This window comes from Dipodomys merriami, unplaced genomic scaffold, assembly GCF_024711535.1.
Source record: "Dipodomys merriami isolate MVZ:Mamm:240054 unplaced genomic scaffold, mDipMer1.0.p SCAF_137, whole genome shotgun sequence".
NCBI lineage: Eukaryota > Metazoa > Chordata > Mammalia > Rodentia > Heteromyidae > Dipodomys > Dipodomys merriami.
The window spans coordinates 2,003,188-2,021,497 of NW_027202682.1; the positions used below are offsets into that span (position 1 = coordinate 2,003,188).

At 64.7% G+C, this 18,310-nt stretch overlaps 1 protein-coding gene and 1 long non-coding RNA gene across 4 annotated transcripts; both read left to right on the forward strand.

Moving 5' to 3' along the window:
• The first annotated feature begins 4 nt into the window (after positions 1-4).
• On the forward strand, positions 5-4,041 carry LOC138825435 (uncharacterized). Its single transcript, XR_011371398.1, has 3 exons — positions 5-511; positions 1,701-1,910; positions 3,851-4,041. It is a non-coding gene; the product is annotated as an uncharacterized lncRNA (long non-coding RNA).
• Positions 4,042-7,189: 3,148 nt separating this feature from the next.
• On the forward strand, positions 7,190-18,139 carry LOC138825434 (Na(+)/H(+) exchange regulatory cofactor NHE-RF2). 3 transcript variants are annotated; one of them, XM_070019987.1, is made up of 7 exons: positions 7,190-7,254; positions 11,053-11,253; positions 15,752-15,931; positions 16,129-16,282; positions 16,360-16,403; positions 16,714-16,791; positions 16,967-18,139. In XM_070019987.1, exons 1-7 carry the CDS (start codon positions 7,210-7,212, stop codon positions 17,123-17,125), a joined length of 861 nt encoding a protein of 286 aa, XP_069876088.1. In that variant the 5' UTR covers positions 7,190-7,209; the 3' UTR covers positions 17,126-18,139. The 3 variants fall into 3 exon arrangements, with proteins under 3 accessions (XP_069876088.1, XP_069876086.1, XP_069876087.1); XM_070019985.1 differs by lacking the exon at positions 7,190-7,254 and adding an exon at positions 8,277-8,554; XM_070019986.1 differs by lacking the exon at positions 7,190-7,254 and adding an exon at positions 8,283-8,554 and having other exon boundaries at positions 16,714-16,776.
• Positions 18,140-18,310: the final 171 nt, after the last annotated feature.

Sequence of the window (18,310 nt, forward strand, 5' to 3'; positions counted from 1 at the left end):
CGGGCGGGTTCCGGCCCGCCGGCCTCCCCGGCCCCGGGCTCGGGCGCCCGGAGGCTCCGCTCAGCCATGCCTAGGCTTTGAGTGCCGGCACGCGCCGGAAGGCCGTACTTGGCCCGAGCGCTGCCCTTGGTTCCTGGGCCGCGGCCTGTGTTGTCGGCCGGCGCTGGCCGCGGGGCTGCCGAGGGCCGGCGGGCGGCCTCCCCGCAGCGCCACCGCGTGCTGCCCTACCCGAGCCCGGCGCCTGGTCGGGAGCGCACGCTGCCCCTGAGCCGGGCGCCCTGTCTGCTTCCCAGCCAGGCTCAGGCGGCTCACGTCTGGAAGGGCAGTCAGGTCATCCGTCGTCGTCGTCGTCAGATCTCAGGGCTCTGAGAGCTGAGCATCTTGGTTGGAAGCCAGCCCGGGCAGGAAAGTCCACCAGACTCTTCAGCTAAACCACCCAAAAGCCAGAAGTGGAGCTGAGCTAGCTGAGAGGGTCAATTACACTTTGCCAGAGAACCACCCAGACACCCAGGTACAGAGAACAAAGGAAGGTTTATTGTTGGGAAAGGAGTGGACAAGACTCCTGCCCACAAGAGGAGTGAGAAGAAGCGCCAGCTATTGTCCGAGGTGACCTATATGTCCTAAGAGGTTTAGGAGGGGCTAGAGGGGACCAGGAGGCGAGATCCTGGTGTGGACTTTTAGAGCAGGAGCTTCATCATGGCGGCTAGGATTGAAGGCTGCTGTCCAAATAGATAAGAAGCTCTGCAGCTGCCCAGGCCTGAAGGTCACTCGAAGGGGCTCTTGTTGCCTTATATGGTGGTGGCTGCCCCAGACAAGTGCCATCTCTAGGTAAAGGGGAGGTTGGAGGCTGATTATTTACTGCCTTGACTACATGGGCCTAGTGTTGCCTAGGAAGGGAGCATGCCAAGCTGTGGAGATGGAAAGGAGTGTATTAAGCTATAGGACAGGAGCTCATTTGCTAGCTCCCAGGCCCCGAGTTCAAGCCCCAGGACCAGAACACACATACACAGAAGATGGCAAAATCAGCCAGGCACCAGTGGCTCTAGCCTGTAGTCGTAGGTACTCAGGAGGCTGAGATCTACGGATTGTGGTTTGAAGCCAGCCTGGGCAGGAAAGGCTTTGAGACTCTTATCTCCAATTAACCAACAGAAAGAGCTGGAAGTGGTGCTGTGGCTCAAGTAGTAGAGTGCTAGCCTTGAGCAAAAAGGAGCTCAGTGACAGCATCCAGCTCCAGAGTTCAAGCCCCAGGACTGGGGGGAAAGGTGGCAAATGGAAAGATTTGCTTATCTGTGTTTTCCTTACTGCAGAGCACCTGTTAACTTCCAGGCTCTGCAGACTCCAGACACATTTAATGAAGGGCTGCTGCAAGGAGGAAGAGCCCCAGAAAAGAAGTCAGTGCTCTCTGATGACTAGGCCCATCTTTCACAGAACCCCTCCTCTCCTGCAGCCCTGGTCTGGGAGCAATGCAGAATCTGGTCCTCTAACCCCATCGGCACCCTCTGTCTGCCTCTGCACACCCCAGCCCAGGCATTCCGTACCGTGCTCGAGACACTTCATCCTTCAAGGATATTTTTACTTCTAGCACTGTCCCTAGGCAGGATGGGGGTATCAGTTGCTTGTTTCAGTGGTGACACAAAGAAGCGATACTCTTCTTTCCTTGTGCAATCCTGCTTTTTTTTTTTTTTTTTTTTTTTTTTAAGATTTATCCACTCTACATTTCTAAGTGCCGGGAGGTCCACGATACCCAGATAATCCTCCAGGGGGTGCTCTACACCCTTCCAGTTGGATCCAAGTTCCCCAGGGTCTCCCAGCCTGAGCAGGTGGTGGTGCCAGGGGACCCCAGTGGCTGGATTGTGGCCTACGTCGTGACGTGCCACCCGCCCACCTGCCACTCCAAGTGGCTCTCCAAGGTGGGCAGAGTGGGCCCCGGGGAGCGTGGCGGGGGTGGCTTGTGGCGCAGTCGCCTGGTCCCTGAGGTCCTTCAGATACTTAGCCCGTTCACAGCCCCTGTGTGGAAGTGTTCTCCCCAACAAGTAGGGTAATAGCAACAACAACGGAGCCAACATTCACTGCGGGCCAGGAATGGTGCCAAGACCTCCTGGTTGTTAATGCAACAAGATAATAAGAGGAGCACTGTCACCACCTTCAGTTTTAAAGGAGGAAACTGAGGCAAGTGAGGCGGTGACACTACTGCTTCTGCCCCTACGCGCACACACACACACACACAGACACAGAGCCAAAGCTCCAGGGCTAAATGCTCCTGGTTCTGGGTAGTCTTTGTGGGAAAGGCTGCAGGTTCTAGTATGCTCCATTGCGGTTGGCACCCCCAGGGTGTTCCAGCGTGGGGAGCAGGTGGCTTCCTCTGTTTCCCCCCTCCCTCTCCTTAACCCTCAGTATTCTTTGAAGTCCAAAAGTGAAGCATTTTACAATGATCCCAAACAAGACCCCCCTATTTTCTGGGACCTTCTGGAGGAAGAGGTCGATCAGGTCTGATTATCTGCAGGCCAGATTCACCTGGGGCTGGGGTCACGAGAGACTGCATCCTCGGGTCTTGCTGGGTGGGCGTGGGCTGTTCTGGCAGGAGAGCCTTGGAGGAATGCTCTGTGGCTGCACCAGCCGTTTTGTCGGAATCCTTGAGGATGGGTGAAGGTTTGCCATGTAGAAGGGGAAGGGAAGAGCTCTGGGCACAAGCAATCATAGGCTGTTGGTTAAGACTCCACACCGTGGAAGTTGGCTGAAGAAAGTGGTCTCGGGAGAGGGTTGGTGGTCAAATAGACCGCAGTGGAGTTTGGCAGGGCTCCGTCGGGTATCTCTTGGCCATCATCAATGGCTCTGTGGGACCAAAGTTGGGGTTCCCAAGCATGCATCCTGCTGCAGTGGGGACGTGCTGGTGGGGGAGGCTTGGAGAGCCTCCGTGTGGCCCCCCCCTCCCCCTCCTCCTCCTCTCCTCCTCGGGGAGTGATCCACCTGCAGGCCCTCCGTGCCCACCTGGGTGCCAGAAGCTCCTCCTGGTCAGTTCCTGGGGTGGGGGAGGAGATGCAAGAAGGGAGTCTCAAGGGCGGTTCTGGCCAGGGGCCCATTCAGTGAGCCTCTTCTAGCAGCCTGGGGTGGGGGGACCCCCCTTCTCCCTCCGCCTCCCAGAGCCCCGCAGTTGCTGTGGGGGCGGACGGGGCGGGGCGACACAGCTGTTAATAGTCGGGGCTCCGGGGTCGCCTGGAGCCCCGCGCTCTTCGCCACCGCCACCGGCGCGCACGGCCCCAGCCGGCCGGTTCCAGGTCCTCTTCCCCGGGGCCGTCGGCGTGAGAGCCCTGGCGCCCAGGCCGGCAGCGCGGGGCCCCCGGCCGGGGGCTCCTGCGAGCCGGGCGCTGCTGGCCGGGCTGCTGCTGCTGCTGCTGCCGCCCGGGCCCGCCGCAGCCTGGTACAAGCACGTGGCGAGTCCCCGCTACCACACGGTGGGCCGCGCCGCCGGGCTGCTGGCCGGGCTGCGCCGGGCCCCCGCGCCGTGGCGCCGCGAGCTGCGCCCGGCCTGGGCCGGCCCGGCCCCGGGGCCCGCCGCCCGCGCCGCCCTGGCGCTGCTCCCCCCGGGGGCGCCGGGGCCCGGGCCGCTGCGGGAGGCGTGGCGCGCCGCCGCCGTCCGTGCGCCCCGGAGCCCGCGCGCCGCGCAGCGCACGCGGGAGCGGCGCGGCCCCTGCGCCCGGACCTCCGCGGGGACGGCCAGGTAAGGTGGGGAAGGAGCCCGGGATGGCGGGACGAAGGCAGGGCGCACGTCGGTGCCCCGAGGCGCCGGGGGCCAGGCCTCCCACCCCGCCCGGCCTCTTCCCAGGGTCCCGATCTGATCTGTTCTTTCCAGAGCCCTCGGAGAGGCCTTGGGCGCCCGGCCGCGGTTCCTGCGCTCGCTGCCGCCTTCGCCCATCCCCGTCCCTGAAAGCATCCCGGACCCGCGGCACCCGGGAGCCGCCGCCGCCGCCGCCGCCAGGACGCCCGGCCCCCAGCGCCCGCCCAGCCCCTTCGCCCGGTCAATAAACCCAGCCTGATTCCCTCGCCCGCGTGACCCTCTCCTCTGTGTACTTTGGGGCTGGCTTCGGGGCGCACCCACGCACTGGCAAATGTCAAGCCCCCTCCATGGCTAGTCCAGGGGCCCTCACCAGCCGCACTAAGCTGCGTCACTGCACCGCCTCCCCGGGACCTGGGTCCTGCTGTCCACCGGTGCCCCCCCTTCAGGGGTGGACTCATCCTCCCCCCCATGGTAGAGACTCCCTGGGGGCCCACGCCATCTACCGAGGCAGAGAAGGGAGAGCCTGGGGAGGACGGGTGCCCGCCCACCAGGAAGCCTCCAAGGCCTGTCCTGCATTGCTGTTGTTTTTTTTCTTTTTGCCAGTCCTGGGGCTTGAACTCAGGGCCTGGGCACTGTCCCCGAGCTTCCTTTTGCTCAAGGTTAGTGCTCTACCACTCAAGCCACAGCACCACTTCTGGCTTTCTGGTGGTTTATTGGAGATAAGAGTCTCATGGACTTTCTTGCCCAGGCTGGCTTTGAACCGTGGTCCTGAGATCTCAGCCTCCTGAGTAGCTAAGATGACAGGTGTGAGCCACCAGCTCCCGGCACTTCTGGCTTTTTCTGTGTATGGTACTGAGGAATCAAACCCAGAGCTTCATGCATGTGAGTCAAGCACTCTACCACTGAGCCACCTTCCCAGCCCAGTATTTGTTTTTGAAACAGGATCTCATGATGCACCTCAGGCTAGACTCCAATTTAAGGTCCTCCCACCTCAGCCTCCCAAATGGCAGGATTCTAGATGAGTACCACCATGCTGAGCTCTAGGCATTCATCTACAGCCTGGACCTCATGCAGGGTGCCCTCAATTAGAGATACTACTGAGCATTGGACATATCCTTCCTGAAAGCCCATTCCCAATGAACTTGACCTTTTTTCTTTGTTCAGTCTTGGAGCTTGAACACAGTCTTTTTGCTCAAGGCTAGTGCTCTACCACTTTGAGCCACAGTGCCACTTCCAGTTTGGGGTGGGCTAATTGGAGACAAGAGTCTTAGAGACTTTCCAGCCTGGGCTGGTTTTGAACCAGGATCCTCAGATCTCAGCCTCCTGAGTAGTTAGGATTATAGGCTTGAGCCACCAGTGCCCAGCTAAACCTGACCTTTATACATGGATGTCCTGACCTTGCCACCCCCCAAAACACAACACCTCAAGGGCACCCCACTGTGGGTGTGACAAACTCCAGGTTCTCAGGGCAGGCCACTGGGCTGGTCCAGCCCCCGGTCTCATTGTCTGATTCCTGCCCTCCCTCCTGCTGCAGCCCGCAGGAACAGCATGGAGCCCCAGCCTGCAGATTCCCAGGCCCCAGGCTGAGTCAAATGTGTCTCTGCAGGCTGCCCTCCCTATTCCTGGGCCTCTCTTGTTTAGGCCAAGGTACACAACCTCACCACACACACACACACCCACACACACTCCCGCTTCCCTGGGTCTCAGCGGTGTTTACCCAGAGCTTGCCAGCGCCCGAAGCCTAGTGGTGTGCAAATGTTAGATCACAAGAGCTGCCTGGAAGTACTTCAGCCTGGAGAGAGGTGGGTGGCAGCTCCAAGGTGAAGGGCTGGGTCGGGGCGGAGCTTCTCCTTGTCTTCTCCCCGGCCAGCTGTGGGCCTGGGTGTCATTTCCAGCCCCAGGGAAAAGAGCGTCGGCGCAGCTCCATCCTGCAGTAAGCCCCCAAGGCCAGCCCAGGGAGGCGCGTCCCGGGGCAGCTCCGACCGTCCCCGCCAGGTGGCGCTGCACTGCAGCTGTCGCCGGCGACGGCGCCCGACCGACCACCAGCTCCGGCCGGGGGCGGGGCCTGGCGGCGGGGGCGGGGCCTGGCGGACGGGCGGGGCGAGGCCACCCCAGCCCTGGGCCGCGGGCTTCCTGCCTTTCTTTTCGGGTCCCTCCTCCCTCTCCGGTTCTGGTCTTCCTTTCTCTCCCCCACCTCTCCTGTGGCGCTGGTCCCGTCCTGTCCGCTCCGATTTCGGGCTCCAAAGAGAGCTGTGGTGTGATTGAGGGAGGAGGCCCTGAGCAAGACTCGGTGATGCTCTCTGGACCATTAGCGCCCATTAGGGAATAATCAGCGCCCGCCCAGGATGCTGGGGTTGGGCATTACCCAGGATCCACCCCCAGATCTCCTCCCAAGCTGGCTGGGGCCCGTCTCCACCTCCACGCCAGGCCCTCAGCACTTCCTCTGAGTTTCTAATCTATCTTCATTGGCTGCCTTTTTAAATTAATTAAATGTATGTGCCTGCGCACTGCTTTTTGCTGGTGACTTTGAACTGTGATCCTCCGAGTTCAGCCTCCCGAGTAGCTAGGATTTCAGAGGTGGGCCTCCCACACCCATCTTCTCTCCTCTGGTTGCCTGTATTCCCATGCTGTTACCCACAGCACTTCCTTTGTTATTCTGTTACATTCCTTGGCACCTCCTTTTCTCTTTGGGATCTCCTCTGCTCTGACTGTGTGCAGTGTCCTGTGACACTGTGGTGTCCTGGTCACTGGCTGTCACCACCTGCCCTATCCTGCACTGCCTTGACCTCCAGCCTGGCTTCACCTAAGCCAATCTTTACTCACAGGCCAGACGGTGCCATTGGGTCCTGGGCTGCAGAAGACCAGTGAAGGCACATGGCTGAGTGGGAACCTGAGGGGGAAACTGAGGTCTCCGAGCCTCCTGCCGTTGAGGCCCTGGGCTCCATTTGTTTCCTACTCTCTCGCCTGGAGATTTTCCATTCTAACTCTCCAGAGTGGCCACAATGCAGCAACCAGCAGGTCTGAGATGGTCCTAGTTGCTGGAGAATGACCCCCCCCCCCACCAAAGCTGGACAGGTTCACCAGTGCTTCTGCATAATCTCCATAGGCTGGGCTCAGGGAAACCAGAAATGGGCCAGATAGGCAACCTCTAGCCAGGCAGACAGACAGATGGAGGAGGCCAGGAGCCTAGGCAGCATCAGTCAGGAGTTGTGAAGATATGGAGCAGCCATTCAGCCACAGCCTACCTAAGTGGCTTTTAGGGGTAGTGGATGGGGTGTGGGCACCCAAGGGACCACGGCCCAGGATGCTGCCAGAGGCGGGCTCTGGGCATGGGTGGGGAGACCATGCCAAGGACACTGGAGAGGAGTGGAGGAGAGGAGAGGAGAGGAGAGGAGAGGAGCGAGGACAGAGGGAAGCCTGATTCTCCTGTCCACATGGGAAGCTGTCTAGGCTGGCTATGCCTGGCCTCAGGGAGTCCGGTATGTAAGCCTCTGAATGCTGGGGGGCTAGGAGGAGAGTCGGATGTGGCTGGGAGAGCTCGGGCCCACCCGCAAGGAATGTGGTCTCACAACCCTGGCGGTGGAGAGCCTTACGTGGGTCTCTTCCCTCTCCACACCTCCGTGCCCTCAGCCGTCTGTCTGTCGGAGGGGTTATTCAGGTGCCTACACCCAGAGGGACAGGAAGTGTGTGATTCTTTTCACTGGCTGTTCAGGGTGAAGCCTGGCAGTCACGCTGGAGGAGGGAGCAGTGGAGGGCTGGTGACTGACTGGGGAGGGGGGACCTGCAGCGGCCTGTTTAACGTAGGGCAGCTGACCACTGCCCAGAGTCCAGGGACCAAAGTCCTCGGCCCATTTGAAGGCCGCTCAGACCCCCGGCCAGCCTGGCACACTCGCGTGCCCACGGTCAGGGGGTGCTGGGGGCAGGATGGTTAATGCTGTGTAGGGCAGTGACCACACAAACCTCCCGGGAGGGGCGGGGCGCCGCGGTGATGGTGCGTGTGAATGTGTGTGTATATATGTGTGTGTGTGTGCGTGCGTGCACACGCGGGCTGCGTCCCCTCCCCCAGGTCCCGAGCTCAGCTCTGGCTGCAGGAAGGAGTCCGAGTGGGCGGGGGGGGCAGGGGAGGGGGGGGACAGGGGAGGGGGGCGCGCGGGCCCGGCGGGGGGAGGGGGGGAGGAAAGGCCCGGACCCCGCGTCCAGGCCGGGCCCCGCAGGTGTCCAATACGTGTTCCTGGACAGAAGGGGGCGGGGCCTGGAGGGGGATCGAGGGGGGATCCGGGAGGGGAGGGCGGGGTCCCCGGCCTGCGGGCCCCGCCGCGCACCGCCCCCCCTCCCCGCGGGTTGGCGGGCGGCCGGGGCGGGGGCCGGGCCGCGGGGCTCGGCGGGGGCGGGAAGGGGCGGGCGCGGGGGCGGCGCCGCAGCCCGAGCGAGGCCCGAGCCCGAGCCGGAGGCGCCGGGAGCGGAGCGCGAGCCCCGGAGGCCGCTGCCGGGTCCGCCCGCGCCGTCCCCGCCGCCCGCCGCCCCGAGAGCGCCGCGGGCCGGGGGCCTCCGGCCGCCGCGGGCGCCATGGCCGCGCCGGAGCCGTTGCGGCCGCGCCTGTGCCGCCTGGTGCGCGGCGAGCAGGGCTACGGCTTCCACCTGCACGGCGAGAAGGGCCGCCGCGGGCAGTTCATCCGGCGCGTGGAGCCCGGCTCCCCCGCCGAGGCGGCCGCGCTGCGCGCCGGGGACCGCCTGGTCGAGGTCAACGGCGTCAACGTGGAGGGCGAGACGCACCACCAGGTGGGAGCCCGCGCGAGCCCGGCCCGCGCGACCCGGAGCCCCGCGCGGTCCCCGGACCCCCTCGCGATCCCCGGACCCCCGCGCGATCCCCGGGCCCCCGCGCGACCCCCGGACCCCCTCGCGATCCCCGGACCCCCTCGCGATCCCCGGACCCCCTCGCGATCCCCGGACCCCCGCGCGATCCCCGGACCCCCTCGCGATCCCCGTCCCCCGCGCGATCCCCGGACCCCCTCGCGATCCCCGGACCCCCGCGCGATCCCCGGGACCCCTCGAGATCCCCGGGCCCCCTCGAGATCCTCTGACCCCCTCGAGATCCCCGGGCCCCCTCGAGATCCCCGGACCCCCTCGAGATCCCCGGGCTCCCTCGAGATCCCCGGGCCCCCGCGCGATCCAGGACCCCCCCTCGAGATCCCCGGACCCCCTTCGAGATCCCCGGACCCCCGCGCGAGTCCAGGACACCCCCCCCTGCTCGAGTCCAGGACTCCCCTCGAGATCCCCGGCCCCCCTCGAGATCCCCGGCCCCCCTCGAGATCCCCGGCCCCCCTCGAGATCCCCGGGCCCCCGCGCGACCCCTGGCGGCCGGGTCCCCCCACCCCCATCCTGCCGCGGTCCGGTCGTGCGCAGGCTCCAGCACCGAGGCTCCCCGGGAAGCTCCGTCCTGACCGGAGGTGGAGGGGAAGGGGAAGGGGACGCGGGGTTCCCCGCCCGTAGGGGCCGCACTGCGGCTGCTCGGGCCACCCGGCCAGGCTCTGGCTGGTTTGGCCTTCGCAAACCGCCACCAGCGCCGCCGGGGTCAGTCGCTGGCGGCCCTGCGAGTGTGTGGGCCTGGGGGAGATCACAGGGACCTCGAGGAGGAGCTGGGGCTCCGCCAGACCTGGGCAGACCTGTGTGCGTCTGCAGACACGCATTGGTCCCCGTGTCCTGACGTGTGCGGGCTGGACATGTGTGTGCCCTGTGCACATGAGGCATGTGTACACACAAGTGTCACGGGCGGTGTACCAGGGTGCCTCCCTCCAGGTCTGCTGGGTGCCATGGAACTGGCCCCAGGGGCAGCACGTCCCCGGACTCCCGTGGTCCCTTAAGTGCCACCACCCGATGTCCTCAGCTGGCAAAAGGCCTTCCCGCCTCCCCTCTGCAGCTTCTGCGAGGTTGGATGTCTGGCTGACCCCTCTCAGACCCTCCCTGGAGTCCAGCCTCCCTCCATCCCTTCCCTCTGGGTCTCCTGGGTCCCTCACAGCAACAGCAAGTCGGTGACCTGTCTGTGTTCACACCGCTGGAGTCTGGAGATAACAGATGGGTACTTGGCTGGGCTGGCCACCAACTCCTATCTCCCCCCCAGGGCCCTGTCTGTTCAACCGCCTGCTGTCCCGTCTCCCGCCTGGAGTTTCCCCTGTTTCTGGTTATTTGTTCAAGAAGGGTGGGAGCTGGGCCGGAGGTTTGGCCCAACCAACGGGGAGGGCCTGATAGGGGTGGCATGTCCTGCCTCTAACACCCTGCCCAGGCCCAAGGGCACCTGTTTGTCTCAGGCCTGAGGGGTGCTGGTCTCTAAGGACTCCATACACAGAATCATAGGGGACCTTTTCCATTGTCCAGGAGGGCAGGACGTGTGACTTCTGGTCCTTCCCCCCAAGTTACAGATGAGGAAATTGAGTCTCAGAGATTGTGGGGGGACTGGCTCAGTGGGGTGCTGGGTTCCCCTGTTCTGCGGGGCTGCAGGGAGAGAGGAGGGACAGGTCAGGCTTTCCCATGTGTTGACGTTGGCTGAATGGAGTGATGGTACGTGCCCCCCCCGGCCGAGGGGACAGAGTGGGGTGGTTGTCTCTCCTCCCCTCAGGTGCACCCGACGCGCCCATGTGCCCTCTGTGCCCCATCTCACACACACACACACACACACACACACACAGCCGTAAAGCTGTGCTGTCCCGGGGTGCTCCCCCCCCCCCCGTCCTGGCCTGCTACTTCCGGATGTGTGGGAGCTGCAGCCACACACATCCAGGGTTCCTCTCTTTGCAGGCTCAGCAGGCTGGGGTCGAGCTCCAGGTCTGTCTCTGCAGCCATCTAGGAAAGACAGGCTTTTAAACAGATTCGTGTCCAGGAACACCTGTGTACACACATGTGCGCATGCACGCATGCATGCAGACGCGGGCCGGCACCCGCTCAGGTTTTTCTCATATCGGGACAGATGGCATCTGTGTCCTGCAGCAGCTCCTGGCCTGCCTGGACAAGGCCCTAAGTCAAGGGCCAGGCCCTTAAGAGGACACCCCCTCCAATCCTGGCAGCCTGGGCCTTCGTGTCAAGAGCCCAGGGAGAAGAGGGAGGGAAGGAGGGAGCTGCTGGCCCCTGGAGGTGGAGGGTGGAGCCTGCAGGCCTCTGGTGCAGCCACCCACCGCTGGCAGACCGGCCGCCTGTCTGCTGGGGCCAGCCCGGAGTGGTGGCACTGCCCATGTGCTGCCCAGGGTGTTGGCCGCCGACCCACCCCTGCTCCCGCCCCCGCCCAGGTGGTGCAGAGGATCAAGGCTGTGGAGGGGCAGACGCGGCTGCTGGTGGTGGACAAGGAGACGGATGAGGAGCTCCGCCGGCGGCAGCTGACCTGCACCGAGGAGATGGCTCACGGAGGGCTTCCGCCGGCCAGCGAACCCTGGGAACTGAAGTCCGACTGGGCACGTGTGGGCAGCCTCAGTTCTGACACTGGCCAGAAGGTACGGCAGGCTCTGACTCCCGGCCACCTTGGCTTTCTCCAGGACCGCCATCTCGGCCTTTAAATAACAGCCTTTGCCGCTGGCCGCCTCCCCAAGCCTGCATTCCTTCTTCCTTTCGGGGTCCTTTCCCTCCTGCAGTGACCGCCCTATAGGTCTCTTGGGACCACTCTCTCTGCCTGCAATCAGCCTGCTCTCTGCGCCCGGTGGCTGAGGAATCCTGGGACATTTGAGGACGGTGTCCAGCCTTGTCCTCGTCTCTATGTGCTGTGAGGGCCTGGCGCAGGGCAGCTGGCCGCCTCTGTGGGTGTTGTGGCTGGACCGGGGCGGGGGAGGGCTGGTGTCCAGGGGAGCTGCCATCAGCCCCCAGCAGCCCAGGTGCCGAGCTGGGTCGTTGTAGAGCGGGCTCACCTTCACCCCAAACGTGGACACCCAGTGGCAACCCCTCCCCCTCCCAGACCGGACCCAGAAAGAACAGGGAAAGGCCTGCTCTCCGTCCTTCCCGTGGCCAGCCTGGCCTTACCTGGAAGTCAGGAGGAAGGACCCAGACTGTGTGCGTGGCCTCTTGGAGGCTCTGGTATTATTATCTCTTGTACCTTCCACGCTGCGTGTGTGTGTGTGTGTGTGTGTGTGTGTGTGTGTGTGTGTGTGTGTGTGTGTGTGTGTGTTGGGGGGGAGTTTGAACTCAAAGCCTTGTGGCTTGTGGCTTGTGCTTGCTAGCTAGACTAGTGCTCTGAGTCTTTGTTTTTTTCTCCCTTCTTTTCTTTTCTTTTTTTCAACAAATCCTTTGAAGGGATTTAAGCACCGGAGGTTTCCAGGCACCCCTTGGCGAGCCGTGGCTGAGGGCTGGTAGACTGTCAGGTGTGAATGAAGTCGTGGGTCTGCAGGGCCCCCGGCCTCTGCCCTCTCCCCATGGGTGCTGGCTGGGCTGTGAGCCGGGCCAGGCAGGCCTGTTGTGGTGTGGGGAGAGACTCCTTCACAGCAGGACCCGTGGCTGAGGGCTGCCGTGGGCCGGGCTGTGAGGTGCTTTTGCTTCTGGGGGAGTCCAGGGCAGGTGTGGAGGCTGGGCAGCTGGGCTTTGCTCCGTGGCTGCTGACCGGCCAGGACGGGACCCCACGTGGGTGGCCAGCTGACACGGGGGAACCTGGCCGCTCCAGGCCCCGCGTGCCCTGGCCGAGGATGGGAGCCGGCTTCTTTCCCAGCACCCCGCCCTCCCCGACGGGAGGAAGCCCCCCTCCCCCCCAGACGTTTGTCCATTCATTTAGACACAAACAGCTGAGTTCACCTTCCTGTGGAAAACTCTGCCCTGGACCCTTATCTGGAGGTGGGGGTGGGGGGGCCTGGGCCTCGGGTGGGGCCTTCCCCCTGGGCTATTTCAGGCTGCAGGAAGGCCTAGGAGGGGGCTGCCTCCGGGCGTATTTTTAGAGAAACAAAAGGGGTATGGTGGGCAGCCCAGGGGTCAGGCGTGCCCCTGGAAGGGAGAGGAACAGCCTCTTCTGATCTCTGAAAACCAGGCTCAGAGGCTTCCCCGCGGGGGCCGGGGCGGGCTGTGCTCTAACGCGGGTGTGTTGCTGTGCTTTGTTGTGGGGTTGGGGTCTCACCTGGTGCCCCTTAGTGCTGCGCTTGCCCTGCCTGGGCCTCTGTGTCCCCTGTCCTGGCCGGGACAGGGGGGTGGAGCCCCTGAGGATGCCCATGTGCGGTGGGGAGCCGTGGAGGCTTTGGTGGCTCAGCCGGGGCCGCCTGGGGCCGGGGGTGGCTGCAGCTGTGGGGGGGTGGCAGGGACACCCCCGCGGTGCTGGCCGCGCCAGGGCCGGCGGTAGCGGTGCCATAGCTGGCCTTCTGCCTCCTCTCTCCCTCGGGGTCCCCACTCCGGGCCTGGGGGGGTGCACTGAGTGAGGAGAGAGGCTTGGGGGAGGGGGATGGCTCCCTCCCTCCTCTTCTGAGCTGGGTCCCCTCCCTGGCCGGTCTCCCCATCCGTCTGTCCAGCCGTGGGTCCCGAGCAGGGCAGGGCCTCCCAGAAACTTCCTTCCTTCCTTTCTTGGGACGGAAATGTAGCTGGGGGGGGTGTGCCTCAGCCAGGGAGGGGGGTCAGTCACCACCCTGCTCCCCAAAGTGACTCAGCCCCCCTCTGTCCCCACCCACCCATCCCCAGGGAACTGGGGTCACTGCGGGAGATAGATAAGTGGGTGTCTGTATGTGCCGGCCGGAGAGCTTGAGCCACCGGCACAGGACCACCGCCGCCCGCCCCGCAGGGCCTCTGTCCTCCCCGCATGGCCCGCTCTGGGAGTGTCCTGCCGCCCGCCCCAGCCCTAGGAGCCACAACCCAGCGGCAGCAGCCCCCGGGGCTGGCACAGGTCAGGCGAGGGCCGAGCTGGAGCTGGCTGTGAGCACCGCAGCCTTCGGCTCCGGCTCCAGGGAGGGAGCGCAGATTCAGGGACCGCCAGCAACAATGGGGGCCTTTCTCTGCCAGGCCTAGTGAGTCACCCGGGTGGGGGGCATAGCCCGGCTCCCGGGGCACCTCCATGCCAGCCTCTTTGTCTGCTGACGGGCTTGGCGGGGGAGCTAGGGCTTGCCCGGCGTGTTGACCGTGGGGCTGGGAGCCCGTGGGAGCCGCCTGCCTGCGGGAGGCGCAGGAAGTGCGCTGAGCCAGCCCTGGGAGGAGGAATGTTAGCAATGCGCCCCTCCTGCTGCTGGGGGGGGCACCTCTCCTTCCCTGCCTTCAACACCCCACAGCTTGGCCAATGGGGCTCCCGTGTTGGGGTCCCAGAGCATCTATCCGCAGCCGCAGGACCCTACCCTGTGTGTAAACAGAGGGGTTGAGAGTTGCTGGGTGTGGTGCTGGGTGTGAGCTGAGTGTGCTGGGGCAGGGGACAGCCAGCGTGACACCCCTGAACCCCCAGAACACGGATGTGGCCTCCGCCTGGCCTTGTGACTCTGTGACCCCGGATACCCCGCCAAATCCTGCTTCCCGTTTGGAGCCTTGAGAAACCCCGTCCTACAGACAGTTACAGGGGCCATGGGAAGAGGCCACAGGCGGGGCAGGGGGGGGGTGGCACCGTGGAACTGGGTGTGTGTCTGTCTCCAGGACCATGCCCTGTGGCCCTGCTCCGGTGCTGTGTCCACAAGCCTCGCGGGCCCATGCCACACCGCCAGGCCTCTGGGAGCTGGCTCTGGTTTCTGTCTCTGCTTCTGCTCTTCCTTCCCTTCCCTTCCCTCCCTCCTCGTGGGTGGGTTGGGGAGGGCTGCCTTGACCTGCACCCTGACTGTGTCCCTCCCTGACACTTCTGTGGGGGGACGGCCAGACCTGTCCCAAGGCCCTAGGGCTGGCTGGGAAGCGTCACCAGAGCTGGGCTCTGGAGAGTCCTGGATTTGGCTCCCTTGGCAGCCCCCGATGAGCCCCCAGGGGCTCAGGGGCAGCGCCAGTCCCCAAACTTCCTGGGACGGTGGGGCAGATGGTGGCCATACTGCGAAGGGGGTGAGAGGGCCAGCAGGAGGAGGGTCTCACCAGACTCTGGGGTGCGGGAAGGGCTTCCTGACGCAAGGCTGAGAGGGCCGGAGTCCCGCACATGCTCCCCGGCCGGCACGGAGGTCCACAGGGCGCTTCAGGAGGCCGAGGGCCCAGCGCCCCTGTGAGCCCGGCCAGTGCGCTCTCACCTGCGCACACCCCCAGAAACCTGAGCCCCGCCGCCCTGTGTAACTGAGCACCAGCAGCCTCTGGCCATTCAACAGCACGGCCACTGCCCTGGCCCCCTGGCCGGGTGGGGGTCAGCACCAAGCCCAGCCTCTGCCTGCACAGCCCCCTCTCCCCTGGCTTGCAAATCCCCCTGCAGGATGCCAGAGGTAAAGTGAGGCAGGGCTGGGGGGGGGGGTGAGTTCCATGGGGCTCCGGGAGTCCTTCCGCGTGGGGATCTTGCCTTCCAGTCCTTTGTGGGCCCCAGCGGGGTGGGGGCGTCTCCCGTGTGTGTGTGTGTGTGTGTGTGTGTGTGTGTGTGTGTGTGTGTGTGTGTGTGTGTGTGTGTGTGTGTGTGTGTGTGTGTGTGTGCTGGAATGTGAAAGCAAACACAGCCGGCACCGCGCAGCCCTGCCGCCCAACTGCCTCTCTGAGGCCTGGGGAGAAAGCAAAGCTACCCCGGCCACAGGCGGGGAGGGAATGGGAGGCATGCGCACCCCTTCCCTCCCTGCGTGTGGCCCCAGCCTCCCTGGATCCTGTGATGGGTGTGTGTGTGTGTGTGTGTGTGTGTGTGTGTAACTCATCCTGCCTGGCCTTCTCTACCTCCTGAACCTGCACCCCCCCAAGGCACGGGGGCCATCCGACGTTCTGTGTTTGGAAACAGGCTCTGCCCCAAACTCCACAGCTAGAGCCGGGCCCCAGGCGGCTTCACGGAGCCCGTGGGGTGTGGGGTGGAGTCTGTAGCTGTCTGGGGCTGGGCGGTGAGCAGGGTGGGGAGGAGTGGCCGCCGAGGCTGGAGGCCAGCCAGATGCCCCTCTCCTGTGCCCACAGGGTGTCAATGGGCCCCCAAGGGAGCTGCGCCCGCGGCTCTGCCATATGCGCAAGGGACCCCAGGGCTACGGCTTCAACCTGCACAGCGACAAGTCCCGGCCGGGCCAGTACATCCGCTCTGTGGACCCGGACTCCCCTGCCTCCCACTCTGGCCTCCGGGCCCAGGACCGGCTCATCGAGGTACTGCGCCCCCACCTGCGCGTCTGTGTCCCGGGCCCTGGCCCCCCCCAGGGGAAGGGAGCCCCGGGGAACCTGAGCTGGCCTCGGCTGGCTTCCTCAGCTGGTGTGGCTCTGATGAATATTTGATGGCACACCCGGCTGGGTGGCGCGGGGCGCCTGCCCCTGGCCGGGCTGACCCCGTGTGTGGCGGGCGGCAGGTGAATGGACGGAACGTGGAGGACCTGCGCCACGCCCAAGTTGTGGCCAGCATCAAGGCGCGGGAGGACGAGGCCCGGCTGCTGGTGGTGGACCCCGAGACGGACGAGTACTTCAAGCGGCTGCGGGTCACCCCTACCGAGCAGCACGTGGAAGGTGGGCTGCCACCCCACGGGGGGCGGGGTGGGGGGCCGTGGGAAAGCGGGGTGGCCACCGACACACTGTCCCCGCAGGTCCACTGCCATCGCCAGTCACCAACGGGACCGGCTCCGCCCAGGTGAGAAGCACCCGCAGGTGGACCGTCTCCCCCTGCCCCGTCCCCAGCACTGCACGGGGGCCGCGTCTCCTTCAGCCCCCAGGTCCAGGTCCCTGGGAGCTGGCGCTTGCCCACCCCGGGTGACGCCCCCGCCGCTGCCCCGCGCCCGCAGGCGCAGCCGCTTGCCTGGTCAGGGCTGGTGCCACGTCCTGCCCTGCCGGCTGTGTGGTGCTCACTGCCGCGGGGGTGTGTGTGTGTCTCTGTGGAGGTGTGTTGGTGAAGACCGGGGGTTGGTGGGTGCCCAGGCCACAACGTGCCCTTGGTTTCCTAGCTCAATGGTGGTTCGGTGTGCTCGTCCCGCAGCGACCTGCCCGGCTCTGACAAGGACACTGAGGTAACGCCTCTGCAGGTAATGCCTGCACCAGGGGAGCAGGGCCGGGTCCTGCGGAGCAGTCCCGGGGACCCCACCTCCCCCCCCCAGCCCTGCAGGCAGGTGGCCTTGGGTATGAGCTCCTTGGGAGACTCTGGTCTGGGGCATGAGTCTAGAACTCACATCTGCCCCCTGTCCCCCCCATCCCTCCCAGGATGGCAGTGCCTGGAAGAGAGACCCCTTCCAGGAGAGCGGCCTCCACCTCAGCCCCACGGCAGCTGAAGCCAAGGAGAAGGCCCGAGCCACGCGGGTCAACAAGCGGGCACCGCAGATGGACTGGAACCGGAAGCGGGAGATCTTCAGCAACTTCTGAGCCCCTCCCCGCTGTCCGGGCCCCTGGACCTCCTCCTGTGCCGACCTCGGGACCGAACCAAGCCCCTCTGGCCTCACTGGACGAGAGGGCGGTCTCCACGCCACCCAGAAAACTACCCATGCCCCAGGGAGCCCCCAGTCCTGCCTCCCATCCACTGGGTGCTGGGGCTGCTGCAGCAGGTGGAAGGGGAGAGAGAGGCAGAGACATGAGAGACACAGAGATCGAGAGAGACAGGAAGAGAGATACCAGGAGAATGAGAAAGACAGAGACAGAGAGAGTGGGACGGCGTGGGACTGCTGGCCAGCGTCTTTGCTGCTCTACCCTGGGTCTGCTGACTAAAAGGAATGAGTTTCTGCCTTTTTTTTTTTTTTTTTTCCAAAAAGATCTCCAGCTCCCCACATGTTTCCACTTAATACGAGAGCCCCCCTCCCCCCCACCAGGACATGCTCTCCAAATAACCGCAATAAAACAAACCTTTCACGGCAAACCATTTCCTCCACGACCCCTTGGCCGCGCCATCCTGAGTGGAGCCCCAGGGGCCCCAGGCCAGGCCCACATGGGACTCTGGGTAAGGCTGGAGAAGCCAGGCGTTGCTGTGAGAGCCATCCTCCACCCTCCCCGTGACCGCCCTGGTGTGTGGGTGTGGGGTTCCTAGGCCAGCCCCCCCCCCCCCCCGCTTCTCTGTGCTGCTCCCACCTTGCGGGTGGGCTGGAGTGAAGGGCCTGGGCTTGATGACAAAGGCCCCACCCCCCAAGGGGATGGCCTCCGGACAGGCCCCCCGGTCCTGCACCTCTGCTCCAGGCCTGGGGATCACGGAGCTGCTCCCTGGAAGACCCCTGGGCTTCAGAAACCAGCCCCTGCCTTGCGCCTGCCTGGCGCCCACCCCCAGACACCCCGTCAACTCTGCCCTTTCCTCAGCACCCTGAACCGCTGGACCCGATCGACCAGCACTGCTGTCTGCCTTGTAAGCCATAGCGCATGCGCGCCCTCCGAATAAACGGGCCTTGCCTCTGACCCCGTGTCTGTCTGTCCTGAGTCTCTGGTCGAGTGAGGGCTGGAGGTGGGGACCCTGGGGGGGTGAGGCCCGCTCTAAGGGAGCCACAGTGGCCTGCAGACCGGGCGGCTTCTCGACTGGGCCTCAGGACCTGTCCTGTGCCATAGTCGATCACATTCTGGGGGCCCTGC

What these genes read in the sequence shown, in the direction of transcription:
- LOC138825434 (XM_070019985.1), top strand. Translation starts at nt 8,342, where the DNA reads ATGGCCGCGCCGGAGCCGTTGCGGCCGCGCCTGTGCCGCCTGGTGCGC. An exon ending in CCCAGGACCGGCTCATCGAG is followed by an intron (nt 15,932 to 16,128) that starts GTACTGCGCCCC and finishes GGCGGGCGGCAG; the next exon opens with GTGAATGGACGGAACGTGGA. An exon ending in TACCGAGCAGCACGTGGAAG is followed by an intron (nt 16,283 to 16,359) that starts GTGGGCTGCCAC and finishes CTGTCCCCGCAG; the next exon opens with GTCCACTGCCATCGCCAGTC.